The sequence below is a fragment of the Chiloscyllium plagiosum genome, chromosome 29 (assembly GCF_004010195.1).
Source record: "Chiloscyllium plagiosum isolate BGI_BamShark_2017 chromosome 29, ASM401019v2, whole genome shotgun sequence".
NCBI lineage: Eukaryota > Metazoa > Chordata > Chondrichthyes > Orectolobiformes > Hemiscylliidae > Chiloscyllium > Chiloscyllium plagiosum.
This window is the reverse complement of record NC_057738.1, coordinates 48,072,199-48,094,071: the sequence shown is the minus strand read 5'-3', so window position 1 is coordinate 48,094,071 and position 21,873 is coordinate 48,072,199. Positions and strand designations below refer to the sequence as shown.

At 42.2% G+C, this 21,873-nt stretch overlaps 1 protein-coding gene across 1 annotated transcript in view; it reads right to left on the bottom strand.

The window, feature by feature from the left end:
• Positions 1–21,873, bottom strand: part of LOC122564567 (alpha-taxilin-like) — an 88,821-nt gene that overhangs the window by 24,326 nt on the left and 42,622 nt on the right. Inside the window, exon 3 of the mRNA XM_043719657.1 lies at positions 20,092–20,262. Within this exon, the coding sequence (XP_043575592.1) occupies positions 20,092–20,262 (171 nt within the window). The remainder of the gene's footprint in view (positions 1–20,091; positions 20,263–21,873) is intronic.

Genomic DNA, 21,873 nt, shown 5'->3' with positions numbered 1-21,873 from the left:
TTTCCCTGGAGTGTCAGAGGTTGATGCGTGATCTTATAGAGATTTAAAAGATTATAAGGGATATGAACAAATCTCTCCATGACAGATGGTGAAATTTGAATTTAATAAAATCTGGAATTAAAAAAAGTTTGTCTAATGGTGATCAAACAACCAATGTCAATTATTATTAAGAACCCATCTTATTCATGAATGCCCTTCAGGGATCTGGGAGCTTTATCTGGTCTGGCCTACATGTAACTTCAGACCCACAACAATATGGTTGACTCTTAGCTGCCCGCTGGACTATTAGGAATGGATTAGGATGGCTAGCACATGCACATCCTGTGAATGAATTAAACAAAAGGACAACACAGAACATTGAAAGGACAAATCCTGACCTAAATTTTAATGAAGCATGTAGCTTGCTCAAGCCATAAACACCACAGTGCTAAGTTGGTCAAGTCTACCCTTTTTTGATGTTTGCCTCATGTGGTGCAGAGGCAGTGTCCCTACCTCTGAACCAGGAGTCAAATAACAAAGAGCTGCACAGCACAGGAATAGGCCATTCAGCCCACCAAAACTGTGCTGACACATTATGCCTTTCTAAACTGAAAACCTTCTTCCTCTACGCTGTCAGCATTCCTCTACTCACTGCTTCGTTACATGTCTGCCACGATGCCTCTTAAACGTTGCTACTGCACCTACCTTCACCAGCTCCTCTGGCAGTGCATTCCAGGCACTTACCAACCTCTGTAAAGAAAGACCTGCCTATCACCTCCTTTAAACGTAACCCATTTTACCTTAAATCTATGCCCCCTTATGACTGACATTTCTAAATTGGGACAAAGACTCCAAATATTCATTCTATTCAAGCCTCAATTTTGTAAACATGTCTCAGGTTGCCCCTCATCCTTGAACATTCAAGAGAAAACAAACCAAGTCTGTCCAATCTCATGGCTAATACCCTCCAAACCAGGCAATATCCTGGCAAGCTGTTGTTGCACCATCTCCAAAGCCTACAGATCCACTTGGTGGTGTGGCAGACGAGAACTGTACACAATATTCAAAATGTGACCTAACTAAATTTTGATACAAATTGTGAGCTGCAACATGACTTGCCAATTATTATTCTCTATGCCAGTACTGATGAAGGCAAGCATGCCATATGCCTCCTTGAACACTAAGGGCTGCCCGTATTTGAAGGACAAAATGGCTGATAAAAAGAACTAAACACCTGCTCCAGCATTTAAGTGAAACACAAATGATACCTTTGAACAGGGCTACTTCAAATGAATAGAAGGCCCTGCACAAATAGCCAGAGACATTTCGATAAGATGTCTAAGGATAGATACAAGTTCATTAAACCACGACAAGTGATTGATTACATCTTCATTAATGAAAGTATGTTGTCCCATTAGGTGAACAGCGTTAGTTGGAACACGGGGTGTAAATCTCAATGAGACAGTCAGCCTAACTTATCATGCAACTGTGAAAACAGCTGAAGTTATTTTGAAGTAATCAGCGGTTTCTTTGAAGTTATTCACAACATCAAGCAATAGGTTCTAGTTAAAAGCTTCTTCAGATAATCACAGATTTCAACATAATTATGGATACACATATACAACCAAAATATAACAGAAGTATTAGGGGAATACATTCAAACATAGATGTGAAAGTTAATTAGTCTCTGGAAACACTTTCCTTATCTCTAAAACGATGCCTGACAAAATAGATTTATCCGCAAAACTTTATAATAGAAATCAATATTTCAAATCTTACAGCAGATAGCTAGATCCAACTGTCCATATATTAAAACTGGGATAGTGGGAAAATATGAGAAATTACAGAATTTGATAGTTAGTACATGGAATACAATGAAAAATAAAATTCAAGCAGCCCATAGAGATAAACAAGTCTGGAACATGTCCAGAGGAGTATAGTCAGTAACTCTGGAATGCTAATTAACAGGATGCATAAGAAGATCAAGGCTTGGTGATTACAATATCTGTTAAACACAATGAGATCATGAGAATGTGGGACTGTCCATATGAGTGCCCATCATTGATTATGTGTTTCATAGGTTTGTATATGTAGAATAAGGGAAGGACACACTGACCAGGTTGTATGTGATTATTGTAGCACAAAATGTACAAAATGTTGTCACTCACCGAAATTCAGAATGTGTCATTGATCTCTCTTCCAATCTGAGCCAAAAAATTATCGAGGCCAGATTCAGGGAAGTCTTTGAACCTCTCCTTGCATTAACCAGTTGTTACTTGAATAAGAATAAAGACTGCCATGTGCCTGAATCCTGCTTGCCTCCTGAGTTTTTGTCCCAAGTCACAGGGTTTTGCTCTTACAACCACTTTATCCATTTATGTTGCTACTTTCAGGGGACTGTGAACCTATACGCCTAGATCCCTTTGTATACTGATACTAAGAGTTCTGCCATTTAACACAAAATTCCCTCCTGCACAAGATCTTCCAAAATGTATCATCTTGCATTCAGTCACATTAAACTCCATCTGCCATTTCTCCACCTAAATCTCCAGCCTATACCCGGCTGTATTCATTGGCAATCCACCTCACTATCTGCAGCTCCCCCAAATTTTGTTTTATCACAAACTTACGAATCAGACTACCTACATTTTCCTCCAAATCATTTATATACATGCCACAAACAACAGGGGTCCCAGCAGTTGTCTGGGAGGAACACCACTGGTCATTCTTTTGTTTATGTTTGGACTAAGGCTGTGATGAAAGTCAGGAGCTGAGTGGCCTTGAATGAACCCAAATTGTGCATGATCAGCAGGTTATTATTCAGCAAGTGTCACCTCATTACCTTGGACCAAAACTTCCATCACTTTGTTGATGAGACACTGATTGGTCAGGTTGGATTTTGGCTGAGATGTTTACAGCACAGGAGGTGGTCATTTGGCTCATCATACCTGTGCTGATCAACAAAGATCCAAATACATCAGTCCCATTTTCCAGCTTTTGGCACATATGCCTGCAAGCTAGGGCAACACAAGTGAATATTTAAATTATTGTTTAAATGTTACAAGAATTTTAGACTCAACCAGCCTTTCAGATATTGAGTTTGAGACTTCCACCTCCTTAGTGAAAATATTTCATCTCAATCCTCCTCTTAACCTTCTACATCTTTCCTTAAATCTGTGTCCTCTGGTTCTTGACCCCTCTGCTAATGGAAAAATAGCCTTCCTACCTACTCTATGCATCTAATAATGTTGTACACCTCTATTGAGTCCCTTTTCAACCTTTGTTGCTCCAAGGAAAATTGCCCCAGCTAATCTAATTTTTCCTCATAGTTCTGACTCTCCAATCCAGCCAGTATTGTGGTAAATCTTCTCTACACCCTCTAATGCAATTGTATTCTTCCTATAATAAGGTGACCCAGAACTGCACATTGTCCTTCAGTTGTGGCCTAATCACCATATTTTAGTACCAGCATACCCTCCTTGCACTTGTGCTCTATATCTCAGTTAATAAAGATAAGTATCCCTTACGCCTTCTTATCCACGTTATTACCTAATCTGTCACCAGTGATGTTGACATGCACTCCAAGCTCCCTATGATCTTCAGTTCTAACTGATATTGTCACCATTTCCAAAATGCTCCCTTACTGATAAGCCTTCGCCCTGCCTGGGCTCATTTCTAAATATTGGATCAAGAACTGTCCCTCTCTTGCCGGCTTTCTACTTACTTGCAGGGCCAAGAGCAGAAAGATCCGCAACAACCAAGAGTGTCAGGGAATGAGATGTAGAGTTGGCAGTGAGCAGCAATTACTAAGAAAGAAGTTACAAAATAATTTTTTAAAATAAGTAAAATAGGTAATTTCAGTTACTAACATAGAAATTTAACTAAGTAAAAGTATTTCTACTTACAGGATGCAGTATATTAATATCTGTTTTCTGATAAGGAAAGATCCACGATACCTAATTCCAGTTTTAACATAAGTTCCTATGCGATTTTCAGAAACACAACCATAAGTCAGGACTTCTTATACACCATCCACATTGTGTCAACTCCTCAAAGCACAAATAAATTAGTTAAATACCATTTCCTGTTCACAAAACAGTATTAACTTTGCCTGACTGAAATGGGATTTTCCATGTAAATGTTCCACTATAATCTCTAACATGAGATTCCAGCATTTTCCCCGTGATGCAGATTTAGCCTGTAGTTACCTGCTTTCTTGGGTAGTGAAGTTACATCTGCTACTTTACAATATGATGGAATTGTTCCAGAATCTAGGGAAGTTTGGACCATTAAAATCCATACATCGCCTATTCTAACAACCATTTCTTTTAAAAGAAAAACATCTTAAGAAAAAAAGCAAGAAGATGAGTGATAAGACAGATAACTGGTTAGAATACAAAGAACGGCAGAGAATAATTCAGAGGTTAAATCGGACAAATACATTACAGCATGAGAAGCTAGCTAGAAATGTAAAAAACAGATCACTAGTTTCTAAAGGTATCTAAAAAGAAAAAAAACAAAGGTTGATCCTTTAAAGGGTGAGAATGAGGAGTCAATAATAATTGGAATTATTTCAATAAGTAACACACACTGAATAAACGGATTTGTCAAGTTTCATATAAAATGCTACTGCAAAGTTGGAATTCACGGAGTAGGCAGTCACACACTAAATGGCTGCCTGGCTAACAGATAATATAATTTGCATAAAAGGGTCTTTATCCAACTGGCAGGAAGTGACGAGTGGGGTAATACAGAATCTTTGCTGGACCCTCATCTTTACACAATGTATGTCATTGACACTGATGTAGACATGTAAAAATGGCATTACAAGGATACTGACCAATAGCTTGAATGAGTGGGCAAAAAAGTCTGGTAGATGTAGTACAACATAGAAAAAATGTTAAGTTTTCACTCCGGGACCAAAAGGAGGAAAAAGCAGTGTATTACTTAAATGGAGCTGGAAATGTGTTGCTGGAAAAGCGCAGCAGGTCAGGCAGCATCCAGGGAACAGGAGAATCGACGTTTCGGGCAAAAGCCCTTCTTCAGGAATCCTGAAGAAGGGCTTATGCCCGAAACGTCGATTCTCCTGTTCCCTGGATGCTGCCTGACCTGCTGCACTTTTCCAGCAACACATTTCCAGCTCTGATCTCCAGCATCTGCAGACCTCACTTTCTCCTATTACTTAAATGGAGCATGGCTGCAGAATTCTAAGGCGCAGAGGGATCTTGTTGTTCCAATGCAGGAGTCACAAAAGTTAGTATGCAGGTACAGTACACAATTAAGGATGCAAATTTGAATGTTAACTGAATGTATTATAACATGAGTACGACTTAAAAGTTAGGATGTTAAGCCTCCATTTCCACAGGACATTAGTGAAACCAGATCTGGAAACTTTGTGCAACTTCATTATTAAGGAAGTCTCATTATTAAGGAAGGATGTAAATACGTTGGAGGTGATTCAGAGGAACTTCATTACATTGATACCTGAAGTTAACAGGTGTTTGTCATGAGGAAAGATAAGACAGACTGGGCTTGTTTCTACTGGGGTTTAGGAAAGTGAGGTGTGATTTGATTGAAATGTATAAGATCCTGAATGGTCTTGACAAGTGGGCATGGAAAAGAGGTTTTCGTCTTGTAGGTGAATCCAAATCTATCAGGCACTGTTTTCAAATTAGGAGTCTCCCTTTTGGGGCAGAGGTAAAGGGAGCATTTTTTTGCTCTTAAAAGTTTGACACTCTTTGGAACACACTTCCAGAGAAGGCAGTGGACATTAAATATTTTTGGAATATATAGATATATAGGCAAGGAAACAAAGGTCATCAGGAGATGGGAATGTGTTATTCAGAATACAGATAGTCATTCAGTAAGATCATGGCTAATCTAAGAGTCATATGGCTTATTTTTGCTCCTAATTTGTATGTTCTGTTATGTTCATCTGAACTTGATGGGAATCCTGGCGTAAACTTCAGTTGTTGGAATCATACCTACCACTAAGAAGGCGTTCACAGTTGCTGGGGGTCAATCATCTCAATCACAGGATGATGCTAGAATAACTGCTCTGGGTAATGTCCTTGGAAAAAATCTTCTTCAATTGTTTCAGCAATGACCTTCTCTCCATCCTAAGGTGAGACGTGGGGTTGTTCATTGATGTTTATACCATGGTCAGAATTCACAATTCCTTGGTGTCCTGAAGCAACTTGTGTCCAGCAGATCTGGACAACATTCAGACTTGTGATGCTAAGTTAGAATGCGGTGCTGAAAAAGCACAGTAGGTCAAGCAGCATCCAAAGAGCAGGAGAATCGACATTTTGGGCAAAAACCATTCATCAGGAATTGCAAAGCCTCTTCCAAGGATGCCTAGCTTGAAGTTCTCCTCCTCTCTCTACAAGGACTTTGTGATGCTAAGTGCCAAGTAACAGTTGTGCCACATAAATGCCAGACATTGATGATCTCCAGGAGGAGAAAATCAAACCAGAGCCTGTCCATCATCTACAAGGCACAAATCAGGAGTGTGTCAAAAAATCAAATGCAGCTTCAGCTCCAGTAAATTAAGCTCTTCATGCCTTGAACCGGTATGAAGTTTTACTTAATGCTCTAGATTAAGGCCTCAAGGATGCATCAGCAAATTTATGTTTGAACTATACTTGAGAACCTAATGGTAAAGGCTCATCATTTACAAGGGGAAAGTGAAGCAACATATGGCAAATAATTTTTATATTTAGGCAACGATAGCTCAAGGTACCTAGGACAACAATTTCAGACTTGTATATACTATGAATTGCAAAGCAACTGAACAAAAACGACATGGTGGGGGATTGTAATGAGTGGAGTCATTGAAGACCCATGATGAGCACTGCAGGACTGTTGCAAAACCAAACTGACTATTAGAAACAATAACTGAGACTTAACATAAACCAAAGGAAATAATTTCTTTGTACAATTTCCTTTATTATGAACATAGGAACAGGGGAAAGCTATTCAGCCTGTCCAGCCTACCCCATCATTCAATGCAATCATGGTTGCTCAAACACTCCAATGCCTTTTACTTACTCCAATCTCAAATCTGTATTGCACTGATAATCAGAAGTATATCAATCTCTACCTTAAATGTGCTGAAACACCAAGCCAATACAGACTACAGTGGTAGAGAATTCCAAAGATTCACAACCCTTGAAGTAAATTAACTTATCCTCATCGCGAACCTAAATGGCACCCCTCATATATTTAAATTGTGCCCTCGTTTTAGACTCAACCAGGGAAACATCCTATCTGCATCTAAACTGTTTAGCCCTTTAGGCATTCTGTAAGTTTTAACTTGATTATCTCTTATTCTTCAAAACTCCAGAGAATACAGGTCCAGTTTGCTAATCTCTCTTCATTGGACAGTCCTGTCAGGCCAGCAATGAGTCTGGTGAACATTTGTTGAACTCCCTCTATGATAATGATATCTTTCCTGAGATCAGGAGTCAAAACTGGCACACACTACTCCTGGTGCAGTTTGACCAAGCTCCTTTATAACGGAAATGAGACTTCATTATTTCTGGACTCAAACCTTCTTGCAATAAAGACTAACATTCTAATAAGAGTTCCGAATAACTTGTTGCATCTACATGTTCAACTTCAGTGAATGTGACAAGGGCACCTTGGTCCCTTTCTACATCTACACTTTCTAACCTCAAAAAATTATACTGCACAGCTACGTCTCCTGCCGAAGTGGACAATCTCATGTTTTCCACATTAGATTCCATCTGCTATGTTCTTGACTATTCACTAAGTCCATCTAAACCTTCCTGCAGTTGCTATAAAATGTCACTTAGCTTAGTATCATCTTGCAAATTGGGAAATAATACATTTGGTTCCCACCTCCAAAATACTGATATATATTGTGAACAGCGGGTGCCAACGTACTGACCTTTGTGGACCCCAACTAGTCTCAGCCTGACAATGAGAGACTGACCCACTTATTATTTTTCTTGGTTTTCTGTGTGAAGGCCATTCATTAATGTATGCTAGGATTCTAGATGAAACTGGACCAAGTCTAGGTTTGACTCCCTCATATAGTGAGAAGATCCAACATCCTGGAAAAGATTTAGAAAAGGAAAGCTAATAGCATGCTGGTGAGAGGATTTGAGTATAGGAATAGGGATGACTTTATGCAGTTATACAGAGCCTTGATGAGGGCACACATTGAGTACTGTGTCCAGTTTTGGTCTCCTAGTCTGGAGGAAGGACATTCTTGTTATTGAGGGAGTACAGTAAACAGAAGAGCCTTGGGAAAAGTTGATGAGCAGAGGGATCTGGGAGTTCAGGTCCATTGTACTCTGAAGGTGGCTGCACAGGTGGATAGAGTGGTCAAGAAGGCATATGGTATCAGATGGGGTATTGAGTATAAGAGCTGGCAGGTCCTGTTAAAATTGTACAAGGTTTGACTGCATTTATAATACTGTGTACAGTTCTGGTCGCCACCAAAAGGATGTGGGCGCTTTGGAGAGAGTGCAGAGAAGGTTTACGAGGATGTTGCCTGGTATGGAAGGTGCTAGCTACGAAGAGAGGTTGAGTAGGTTAGGTTTGTTTTCATTAGAAAAAAGGAGATTGAGGTCTACAAAATCATGAAAGGTATAGACAGGGTAGATAGAGATAAGCTTTTTCCCAGGGTGAAGGATTCAATAACAAGGTCACGCTTTCAAGGTGAAAGGGGAAAAGTTTAAGGGGGATGCACGTGGCAAGTACTTTACACAGAGGGTGGTAGGTGCCTAGAATGCGTTGCCAGCAGAGGTAGCAGAGGCAGGCACAGTAGATTAATTTAAGATGCTGCTGGACAGATGAATGAGTAGGTGGGGAGCAGGAGGGACGCAGATGCTTAGAAATTGGTCGATAGGTTTAGACAGTAGTTTTGGATCGGATCAGGCTTGGAGGGCCGAAGAGCTCGTTCCTGGGTTGTAAATTTTCTTTGTTCTTTGAGTCCAGAGAAAGTTCATTAGACTGATTTCCAGGATGGCAGGACTGACATATGACAAATGAGGAAAAACTAGATTAGTTTGGGGAAAAAAGATCAAAACAACGGCAATTTTAAAAGGAGGATCACAGACAAAAGAAGACCATATGGTTAGTGAGGCTAAAAGAGAAAGTCACTGTAGTGAATCTGTGCAGTTACTGCCTTTGCTGTTTGAGCTCATGTATCTCGGGAGACTGGAGTGCATCTAGAAAAAATTAACAAACAGTTAAATTCACCTTGTAGGAACCTGTGTGGGAGAGCATAGTTTTTAATGTATAACCTTGCTGTAAGTCTACAGTAGTGAGTAGAGTGGGTTCTTTCTTGATTATATGTTTTATTGAGATCGGTCTCGATTAAATTTGAAAAATATAAACCATAAGTACTAAGTTATCCTGGAGCTCTGCTCTTCTTTTACAGCAATAAGACGGTGCTATTTTCTGGGTCTGTAGATTGTGAAGGAGCAAAGACGGCCTTTAGTAGAGTGATACGCTCTTCCTGTCGGATGTGGAAGTTTAGGGAGATTTTCCATGTTACTGATGATTAATCTGCAGGAAGTGTCTTTGGTTGCAAATCCTACCAGATTGCATGGATTGGTTGGAGATGCAGTTAGAGACAATGAGGAATTTACAAGAACTAAGGGGGAGATAGATGGTAGTTATAGGTAGGGAGAAAAGTTGCAGATACAGTCACATAGATGGGTTAACTTCAGGAAAGGTAGGAGGGCTTGGCAAGTAGTTCAGGAGTCTTCTGTAACTATCTCCATTGCAAACAAGTATGCGGTTTTCGAAAATGTAGGGGGTGATGGACTCTCAGGAGAATGTAGCACGAACAACCAAGTTTCTGGTATCGAGACTGACTCTAATGTAACAAGGGGTACGTTGGGTTTCAAGCGATCGATTATGTGTTAGAGGATTTTTTAGATTAGATTAGATTACTTTACAGTGTGGAAACAGGCCCTTCGGCCCAACAAGTTCACACCGACCCGCCGAAACGCAAACCACCCATACCCCTACATTTACCTCTTATCTAACACTACGGACAATTTAGCATGGCCAATTCACCTGACCTGCACATCTTTGGACTGTGGGAGGAAACCGGAGCACCCGGAGGAAACCCACGCAGACATGGGGAGAATGTGCAAACTCCACACAGTCAGTCGCCTGAGGCGGGAATTGAACCCGGGTCTCTGGCGCTGTGAGGCAGCAGTGCTAACCACTGTGTCGCCGCTTCTAGTCAGAAGCACAGACAGATGTTTCTGTGGCCAGCAGCGAAAAATCAGAATGGTGTGTTGCCTCCATGGTGCCAAAATCAAGGATATCTCAGAGACAGTGTAGAATGTCTGCAAAGTGGAGAGGGACCAGCAGGAGGTCTTTGTACAGATTGGAAATAACGACACAGAAAGGGAAAAGGATGAGATTCTGAAGGGAGAATATAGAAAGTTAGGCAGTAATTTAAAAAGGAGGTCTTCAAGGATACTACTATCTGGATTACACCCGTGCTATGAGCTAGTGAGGGCAGGAATAGGAGGATAGAGCAGATGAAAGCGTGGCTGAAGAACTGATGCAGGGGAAAAGGGTTTACATTTGTGGATCATTGGAATCTCTTCTGGGATAGAATTGACCTGTACAAGGAGGACGGATTGCACCTGAATTGGAAGGGGACTAATATAGAGGAACCTCTAGTATCCGAATGTGACGGGCAGGCAGAATTTTGTTCGGATAATCGATTATTCGGTTAATCGATTAAATGCCTTTCCTCTGGGACTCGGAGGTTTTGAAGTCTGCTTCTCATTCAGGAGACTGCAGTAGCACATAGAGCATGAGGCCCCACCCCCAACCCCGCCCACGACCCCGTGCAACAACATCCCCCACCCCCCATCCAAAACCGTCCCCTGCCCCCAACACCCCAACCCAATCCATTACTGCCCCTACCTGCCCCATCCGTGCCCCCAACCCCGTCCATATCCACCCCCTCTCCTGGGCAGCCGGACTGGACACTAACAGTAAGACTGCTGCTGCCTTTGTGGGGTAAGTCTCTAAATAGCGTGCGCGCACACAGACAACGTCTTACTGAAACTTTTTGACAGGTTCCACCTTTGCCCTGTACAGGGCAATGCTGGAGAGATTATCTGGGGAAGAGGGGTGTGGGTACGGCAGAGAGACCGGCAGAGAGACCGGCAGAGAGACCGGCAGAGAGACCGGCAGAGAGACCGGCAGAGAGACCGGCAGAGAGACCATTTGGAGACGGTGCCTGTTTAATCCTGTAAACAAAAGACGCGATCACTGTTAGAAACACGTCTTTAAATGTAATGTTTCTATCAGGCACTCAAGATCTCATTCGGACAATTTGATTTTCGGATAATTGGTATTTGGATAATCGTGGTTCCTCTGTACTGGCAGGGAGTTAAGGGATAGCATTACTGCTGTACTTAAGGAGAAAATTCCTGGGAATACATCCAGGGACGTTATTTGGGTGGAACTGAGAAATGAGAAAGGGATATCACCTTATTGGGATTGTATTACAGACCCCCTAATAACCAGCTGGACATTAAGAAACAAATTTGTAAGGAAATTTTAGTTATCTGTAAAAACAATAGGGTGGTTATGGGAGGGGATTTTAACTTTCCAAACACAGACTGGAACTGCCATAGTGTTAAGTGTTGAGATGGAGAAGAATTTATTAAGTGTGTACAAGAAAACTTTCTGATTCAGTATGTGGATGTACCTAATAGAGAAGGTGGAAAACTTGACCTACTCTTGGGAAATAAGGCAGGGCAGGTTACTGAGGTGTCAGTGGGGAAGCACTTTGGGGCTAGTGACCATAATTCTATTAGATTTAAGATAGTGATGGAAAAGGATAGACCAGATCTAAAGGTTGAAGTTCTAAATTGGTGGAAGTCTAATTTTGACAGTATTAGGCAAGAACTTTCAAAAGCTGACTGGGGGCAGATGTTCGCAAGTAAAGGGATGGCTGCAAAATGAGATAACAAGAGTCCAGAGACTGTATATTCCTGTTAAGGTAAAAGGAATGACAATGGGTAAGTTTTGGGAATGCTGGATTACTAGAGAAAGAGAGGTTTTGGCTAAGGAAAAGAAGGAAACATGTCAGGTATAGACAGGAAAGATAGAGTGAATCCTTAGAAGAGTATAAAAGAAGTAAGAGTATACTTAAGAGGAAAATCAGGAGGGCAAAAAGGGGACAAGAGATAGCTTTAGTAAATAGAATTAAGGAGAATCCAAAGGGATTTTATAAATGCATTAAAGGACAAAAGGGTAACTAGGAAGAGAATAGAGCCCCTCAATGATCAGCAAGGCAGCCGATGTGTGGAGCCACAGAAGATAGGGATATACTCAATGAGTATTTTGCAGTGTTTACTGTGGAGCAGGACATGGAAGATATAGAATGCGGGGAAATAGATGGTGACATCTTGAAAAATGTCCATACTACAGAGGTGGTGGTTCTGGGTGTTTTGAAGTGTATAAAAGTGGATAAATCCCCAGGTTCTGAACAGGTGTACCCTAGAACTCTGTGGGAAGTTAGGGAAGTGATTGCTGGGCATCTTGCTGAGATACTTGTATCATCAATAGTCACAGGTGAGGTGCTGGAAGACTGGAGATTGGCTAACGTGATCCAGAACTAGAGGGCATAGGTTTATGGTGAGAGGCAAATGATATAAAAGGCACCTAAGGGGCAATGTTTTCATACAGAGGGTGGTGTGTGTATGGAATGAGCTGCCACAGGAAGAGGTGGAGGCTGGTACAATTACAGCATTTAAAAGGCATCTGGATGGGTATATGAATAGGAAGGATTTAAAGGGATATGGGCGAAGTGCTGGCAAATGGGACTAGATTAGGTAAGGATATCTGGTCGGTATGGATACATTGGACCAAAGGATCTGTTTCCATGCTGTAATCTCTATGATTGCAATTTTCAAGAAGATTTGTAGCTCAGGTTGAAGTTCAGATTGTAAGTTTGCTCACCCAGCTAGAACGTTTGTTTTCAGATGTTTTGTCACCATACTAGGTAACATCATCAGTGACCCTTTGGTGAAGCACTGGTGTTATGTCCCACATTCTATGTGTGTGTCTTGGTCTCTTAAGGTGGATGGAAAGTGAGGACTGCAGATGCTGGAGATCAGAGCTGAAAATGTGTTGCTGGAAAACGCAGCAGGTCAGGCAGCATCCAAGGAGCAGGAGAATCTACGTTTCGGGCATGCCCGAAACGTCGATTCTCCTGCTCCTTGGATGCTGCCTGACCTGCTGCGCTTTTCCAGCAACACTTTCAGCTCTTAAGGTGGGTGATATCATTTCCGGTTTGTTTTCTGAGGATGGTAGATGGGGCCCAAATCAATGTGTTTATTGATGGATATTTGGTTAGAATGTCAGACCTCTAGGAATTCCTGTGTACACCTCTGTTTAGGTTGTCCTAGGATGGATGTGTTGTCCCAGTCGAAGTGGTGTCATTGTTCGTCTGTACGTAAGGATACTAGTGCTGGTATCCAACGCAAACTTTGGGTCCACTACGGGAATGACACCTTTGTCATCACAAAGCAGAACAAATTAGAGGAAATCTACATCAACAACAATATCCTTATAGGCATAAAATTCACAATAGAAGAGGAGAACGACAACAGACTCCCATTCCTATATGTCATAGTAGAACGAACTGTTAATGGACAACTTCAAAGCAGTATCTACAGGAAAGCAACACACACAGACCAAATACTTAACTACAGAAGCAATCATCCCAACACCTATAAACGAAGCTGCATCAGACATTATTTCAATGGGCCACAACACACTGCAGCACTCAGGAACTATGAACAGAAGAAAAATATATTCAAGAAGAACAGGTACCCAATAAACACAGTCCATCGATTTCTCAACAACAAACCCAAACAAGCAGACACGACTCACTCAGAAACCCTAGCCACATTACCATACATCAAAGACATCTCTGAAATGACTTCCAGACTACTCAGACCTCTTAGCATCATGGTAGCTGACAAACCTACCAACACACTTAAAACAGCAACTGATGAACCTAATGGACCCTATACAAACAACCAGCAAAATGAATGTCTTTTATAAAATCAGTGTGCAAACCATGCAAGGACTGTAACAAACATTACATCAGGCAGACAGTCAGAAAACTAGCCAAAATACATGAACACCAACTAGCCACAAAAAGACATGACCCACTATCACTAGTATCCTTACATACAGACGAACAAGGACACCATTTCGATTGGGACAACACATGCATCCTTGGACAAGCTAAACAGAGACACACACAGGAATTCCTAGAGGCCTGCCATTCTAACCAAATTCCATCAATAAACACATCGATTTGGATCCCATCTACCATTCTCTAAAAAGAACCGGAAATGGTATCACCCACCTTAAGAGACCAAGACACAAATGGAAAGTGGGACATAATACCAGCACTTCACCGGAAGCTCAATGATCTTTTAACTAGTATGGTGACGAAACATCTGAAAACAAATCTTTCAGCTCAGCGAGCAAACTTACAATCTGAACTCTATGACGGGGCTTGTACTCACTGGAATTTAGAAGAATAAAGGAGGATCTCATAAAATCTCGATGGGACTGGATGGACTTGGTATGGGAAGAATTAGATTAGATTACTTACAGTGTGGAAACAGGCCCTTCGGCCCACCCAGACCTATTCCCCTACATTTACCCCTTCATCTAACACTATGGGCAATTTAGAATGACCAATTCACCTAACCTGCACATATTTGGACTGTGGGAGAAAACCCACGCGGACACGGGGAGAATGTGCAAACTCCACACAGACAGTCGCCTGAGGCGGGACTTGAACCTGGGTCTAAGAACAAAAGATTGCCTGTGAAAATTGACACCTACACTGCAAACACAATTGGGGAAAGTTGGAACTAACAGTTTACAAAAGTGCAATGTTAAGATGCAAGGAAACACCTATTTCCTTGCATCTTGTAGTCATTGGGGGCTCCACCATTAGGGGGGACAGATAGGAGGTTCTGTGAAGACGAGAGACACTTACGGTTGATGTGTTGCCTCCCAGGTGCCAGGGTTCGTGATGTCTCTGATCATGTTTTTGGGATCCTTAAGGGGAAGGGTGGGCAGCTCCAAGTCGTGGTTCACATAGGCACCAACCACATAGGTAGGAAGAGAGATGGGGATTTAAGGCAGAAATTCAGGGAGCTAGGATGGAATCTTAGAGCTAGGACAAACAGAGTTGTTGTCTCTGGTTTGTTGCCCGTGCCACGTGCTAGTGAGGCAAGGAATAGGGAGAGAGAGGAGTTGAACACATGGCTACAGAGATGGTGCAGGAGGGAGGGTTTTGGATTCTTGGACAATTGGGGCACTTTCTGGGGTAGGTGGGACCTTTACAAGCGGGATGGTCTTCATCTGAACCAGAGGGGTACCAATATCCTGGGGAGGAAATTCACTAATGCTATTGGGGTGGGTTTAAACTAATCCAGCAGGGGGATGGGAATCAAAATTGTAGTTCAAGTATAGAAAAGGTTGAGAGTTGGGACATCCGAAATCAAGTTTCAGGGACGCAAAATGGCACTGGCAAGCAAGATGTTAGTTTGAAGTGTGTCTACTTCAACGCCAGGAGCATCCGGAATAAGGTGGATGAACTTGCAGCATGGGTTGGTACCTGGGACTTCGATGTTGTGGCCATTTCGGAGACATGGATAGAGCAGGGACAGGAATGGTTGTTGCAGGTTCCAGAATTTAGATGTTTCAGAAAGAACAGAGAAGATGGTAAAACAGGGGGTGTGGGTGGGGGTCGGGGCAGTATTACAGTTGCAGAAAGGATGTTTGGGGATTCGTCAACTGAGGTAGTATGGGCTGAGGTTAGAAACAGGAAAGGAGAAGTCACCCTGTTGGGAGTTTTCTATAGGCCTCCGAATAGTTCCAGAGATGTAGAGGAAAGGATAGCAAAGATGATTCTCGATAGGAGTGAGAGAGACAGGGCAGTTGCCATGGGGGAGTTCAACTTTCCAAATATTGACCGGGAACACTATAGTAAGAGTACTATAGATGGGTCAGTTTTTGTACAGTGTGCGCAGGAGGGCTTCCTGACAGTATGTAGACAGGCCAACAAGGGGCGAAGCCACATTAGAGCTGAAAATGTGTTGCTGGAAAAGCGCAGCCGGTCAGGCAGCATCCAAGGAGCAGGGGAATCGACGTTTCAGGCATGAGCCCTTCTTCAGGAAATCTGAAGTAGGGAGTCTGAAGTCAGTCCTCGGCAGAGGCCTCACCTTCATTCCCCTACGCTCTGATTTCCTGAAGGAGGGCTCATGCCCGAAATGTCGATTCTCCTGCTCCTTGGATGCTGTCTGACCTGCTGCACTTTTCCAGCAACACATTTTCAGCTCTGATCTCCAGCATCTGCAGTCCTCACTTTTTCCATGAAGCCACATTAGATTTGGTACTGGGTAATGAGCCCGGCCAGGTGTTAGACTTGGAAGTAGGTGAGCACTTTGGTGATAGCAATCACAATTCTGTTTTGTTTACTATAGTGATAGAAAGGGATAGGTGTATACCACTGTGCAAGAGTTACAGCTGAGGGAACAGCAATTACGATGCGATTACGCAAGATTTAGGAAGCATAGGATGGGGAAGGAAACTGCAGGGGGTGGGCACATTAGAAATGTGGAGCTTATTCAAGGAAAAGCACCTGTGTGCCCTAGATAAGTATGTACCTGTCAGGCAGGGAGGAAACTGTAGAGCGCGGGAGCCGTGGTTTACGACAAAAGTGGAATCTCTGGTCAAGAGGAAGTGGTATTCCGCAAGGATCTGTTTTGGGACCATTGCTGTTTGTCATTTTTATAAATGACCTGGAAGAGGGGTTAGAAGGTTGGGTGAGCAAGTTTGCGGATGATACGAAAGGCGGAGGAGTTGTTGACAGAGAGGAAGGATGTGGCAGGTTACAGCAGGATATAGAGAAGCTGCAGAGCTGGGCAGAAAGGTGGCAAATGGAATCCAATGTAGCTAAGTGTGAGGGGATTCACTTTGGGAAGAATAACAAAAAGATGGGGTACTGGGCTAATGGTCGGATACTTGGTAGTGTGGATGAGCAGAGGGATCTTGGTGTCCATGTACACAGATCTCTGAAAGTTGCCACCCAGGTAAATAGTGCGGTGAGGAAGGCATATGGCGTACTGGCTTTTATTGGTAGAGGAACTGAGTTCCGGAGTCCTGAGGTCATGATGCAGTTGTATAAGACTCTGGTGCAGCCGCATCTGGAATATTGTGTGCAGTTTTGGTCGCCATACTATAGGAAGGATGTGGAGGCACTGGAACGGGTGCAGAGGAGGTTTACCAGGATGTTGCCTGGTATGGAAGGAAGATCGTATGAGGAAAGACTGAGACACTTGGGGCTGTTTTCATTAGAGAAAAGAAGGTTTAGGGGTGACTTGATTGAGGTGTACAAGATGGTTAGGGGGTTAGATAGGGTTGACAGTGTGAACCTTTTCCCGTGTATGGAGTCGGGTATTACAAGGGGGCATAGCTTTAAATTAAGGGGGGGTAGATATAGGACTGAATTTAGGGGTAGGTTCTTCACTCAGCGAGTCGTAAGTTCATGGAATGCCCTGCCAGCAGCAGTGGTGGACTCTCCCTCTTTATGGGCATTTAAGCGGGCATTGGATAGGTATATGGAGGATAGTGGGTTAGTATAGGTTAGGTGGGCTTGGATCGGCGCAACATCGAGGGCCAAAGGGCCTGTACTGCGCTGTATTCTTCTATGTTCTAAGGCAGCTTATGTTAGGATGAGATGTGAAGGCTCAGTTAGGGCGCTTGAGGGTTACAAGGTAGCCAGGAAAGACCTAAGGAGAGCTCAGAAAAGCAAGGAGTAGATGAGAAGTTGTTGGCGGATAGGATCAGAGTAAGCCCTAAGGCTTTCTATAGGTATTTAAGGAATAAAAGAATGACAAGAGTAAGATTAGGGCCAATCAAGGATAGTAGTGGGAAGTTGTGTGTGGAGTCAGAGGAGATAGGGGAAGCACTAAATGAATACTTTTCAACAGTATTCACTCTAGAAAACGACAATGTTGTCGAGGAGATTACCGAGATACAGGCTACTAGACTAGGTGTGATTGAGGTTCACAAGGAAGAGATACTAGAAATCCTGCAGTGTGTGAAAATAGATAAGTCCCCTGGGCCGGATGGGATTTATCCTAGGATCCTCTGGGAAGCCAGGGAGGAGATTGCTGAGCCTTTGGCATTGATCTTTAAATCGTCATTGTCTACAGGAATAGTGCCAGAAGACTGGAGAGCAAATGTGGTTCCCCTGTTCAAGAAGGGGAGTAGAGACACCCCAGGTAATTATAGACCAGTGAGCCTTACTTCAGTTGTTGGTAAAGTGTTGGAAAAGGTTATAAGAGATAGGATTTATAATCATCTAGAAAAGAATAATTTGATTAGGGATAGTCAGCACTGTTTTGTGAAGGGTAGGTCGTGCCTCACAAACCTTATTGAGTTCTTTGAGGTGGTGACCAAACAGCTAGATGAGAGTAAACCGGTTGATGTGGTGCATATGGATTTCAGCAAGGCATTCGATATGGATAACTGCTTGGAGATATAGCAGTTTGGATCAGTAATTGGCTTGCTGAAAGAAGACAGAGGGTGGTGGTTGATGGGAAATGTTCATCCTGGAGTCCAGTTACCAGTGGTGTACCACAAGAGTCGGTGTTGGGTTCACTGCTGTTTGTCATTTTTGTAAACAACCTGGATGAGGGTGTAGAAGGGTGAGTTAGTAAATTTGCAGACGACACTAAGGTCGGTGGAGTTGTGGACAGTGACGAAGGATGTTGTAGGTTACAGAGAGACATAGATAAGCTGCAGAGCTGGGCTGAGAGGTGGCAAATAGAGTTTAATGCAGACAAGTGTGAGGTGATTCACTTTGGTCGGAGTAACCGGAATGCAAAGTACTGGGCTAATGGTAAGATTCTTGGTAGTGTAGATGAGCAGAGAGATCTCGGTGCCCAGGTACACAGATCCTTGAAAGTTGCCACCCAGGTTAACAGGGTTGTTAATAAGGCATACAGTGTTTTAGCTTTTATTAATAGAGGGATCGAATTCCGGAACCATGAGGTTATGCTACAGCTGTACAAAAATTTACTAGGGGTGTTGCCTGGTATGGAGGGAAGGTCTTAAGAGGAAAGGCTGAAGGACTTGAGGTTGTTTTCGTTAGAGAGAGGAAGGTTGAGAGGTGACTTAATAGAGACATATAAGATAATGAGAGGGCTAGTTAGGGTGGACAGGGATAGCCTTTTTCCAAGTATGGTGACTGCGAGCACGAGGGGACATAGCTTTAAATTGAGGGGTGATAGGTATAGGACAGATGTCAGAGAGTAGTAAGGATATGGAATGCTTTGCCTGCAACGGTATTAGATTCACTGACTTTAAGTACATTTAAGTCGTCATTGGACAAGCATATGGACATACATGGAATAGTGTAGGTTAGATGGGCTTCAGATTGGTATGACAGGTTGGCGCAACATCGAGGGCCGAAGGGCCTGTACTGCACAGTAATGTTCTATGTTCTATTTTCACAAAGATTGAACATTGAAACAAAAAAAAAATCAATAATGTGTTAAACATGAATTCAATGTAACCATTCAAAAAGGAAACTGGGTAGGTTCCACTGAATAAAAGGCATCTCAAGGCATAGATTTAGATAGGTTCATAAGAAATGGTGACATCAGTCATTGCCTTCTCCTGAAACTGGCTTAATTGTTGCATAGACCAGAGAGAAATTTCTGGAATATTTCACCACCAATTTGTTACACATGTTTTCTTTTGCTCTTTCTGTAAGATTGCATGACTACAGAAAGATAGGCAGATTGGGCTTAATGCTATGATAAAGATGGACAATGGCAAGTAAGGACAAGCATGGTGGACCAAGTGGTTTTCTGTCTGGGTTTATATGTTCTAGTTCCATCCAAACACACTTCAGAACTTGTACAATTACAACTGCAAAACTTAAATATGTAAGTTAAGCAAAAAAAAAACGTTTTTAGCCACAGAGCCTATCCGCACACAGCACCCAAAAGGTATCAACTGTACACAATTTTACAGTAACTGAATTTATAATACCTTAAGAGTTCGATTATGGCGTTGCAGCTCACGACATAGACTTTCTAGCTTGCTGCGTGCCAGAATAGCTTTGCTGTGCTCATTCCGAAGGTGATCCTTCTCTTGAATGATCTGCGTTTGTTTCTTTTGTAGAAGTCTCATTTGCTTTTGAGTATTTCTGTGCTCTTCAAGCTGCAGAAAGATCAAGCGAGTTAATTGAAAACGCCAAATCTTAGGATAAATTTAATAGAAAGTGACTAATTTTGCAATTCAATTTGTTAAAATACCATTTTGCTTAAGTACTTACAACTTCAGCTTTACACAACATAAGCCAACCTAACCATGACTAGTGCAGTAAGACCGTTTACTAAAGATACAGTTGTCAAGTATTCAATCATTGCAAATAGACTAAGTTAATATGGTTTCTTTAACTGAAGTAAAGGGGAGTACAGAATGCAAGTTGTCTATTCAGGGACATCTAACTGATGTTGATTTTAGTTTGCTACAGTAGGATGCTTAAAACTTGAAACCTGTGTGCTTCTTTAAAGTTGATCATTGGGAAATCAAGTTTTTTTCCCAAAGTTATTATATACAACAATCATCATAATTTGGGGCTGTTGCAGTATACAAATTCAGATGCTGAGAACAACTACACAGAAATTTGTCAGTTTAAATGGACAATGTTTCAGTTACTTTTGGTACATTCAGTGCAAAGCTGACAGAGCTATTCGCATTGTTGAAGTTTTTCCTAAAAAGGGAATACAAAGTTAAAAATCACAACAACAGGTTATAATCCAACAGATTTAATTGGAGGCATTAGCTCTTGGAACACTGCTCCTTCATCAGGCGGTTGTGGAGTATAAGATTGTAAGCCCCAGAATTTATAGCAAAAGTTTACAGTGTGATGTAACTGAACTTATACATTGAAAGAGACCTGGATTGTTTGTTAAGCCTCTCATCTGTTACAATCACCACTTTGGTTTTAGATCTTTCAATGTGTAAATTGCAAAACCTTTTTTAGAAAGTTACATTTTCAAGTGAACTTTAACAATTGGTGTCTGGCAGCCCAGATAATGTATTGAAGGTGTGAGTTCCCCTGTGTGATACTGTCTGTACTACAATGTTTAGACTGATTCGAATCTTAAAAAAATGAATTTACATGGGTTCATGCAGTTTTTGAGAGAAGTAAAATGTAACTCTACAAGTACAAATGCACCCCACAAACTTGTGTATGTGTGCATATGCGCGTGTGCGCATGTAGTGGGGGGGGGGGGGGGGGGGGGGGGGTTGAGAGTGTCTGTGAGAGAGGGCGCATGTGTGTGAGTGTGACTATAAATGGGTCTAAATCTCTGCGCGAGCCTCTGCACGTCAGAGAGAGTGCACGTCTCTGCACATCTGAGTGTTTGTGCACGTGTGTATATATAGGACATGGGGTCACCTGTAGTGTGACATGAACCCAAGGTCCCGGCTGAGGCCATCCCCATGGGTACCGAATTTGGCTATCAGCCTCTGCTCGGACACACATGCACCCTTTCACAGACTTATATCAGTTTATACTCTCTCATACATGCACCCACTCTCTCACAGACACTCACAACACCACGCCCCCTCCCCCGCGCGACACACACACACACACACACACACGTTTGTGGGGTGAATTTGTACTTGCAGAGTTACATTTTACATCTTTCAAAAACTTCATGAATCCATGTAAGATTCTGTAAATTAATTTTTTTTATTAAGATTAGAATTAGTCTAAATGTTGTGGCACAGACAGTATCACACCTTCAATACATTATCTGG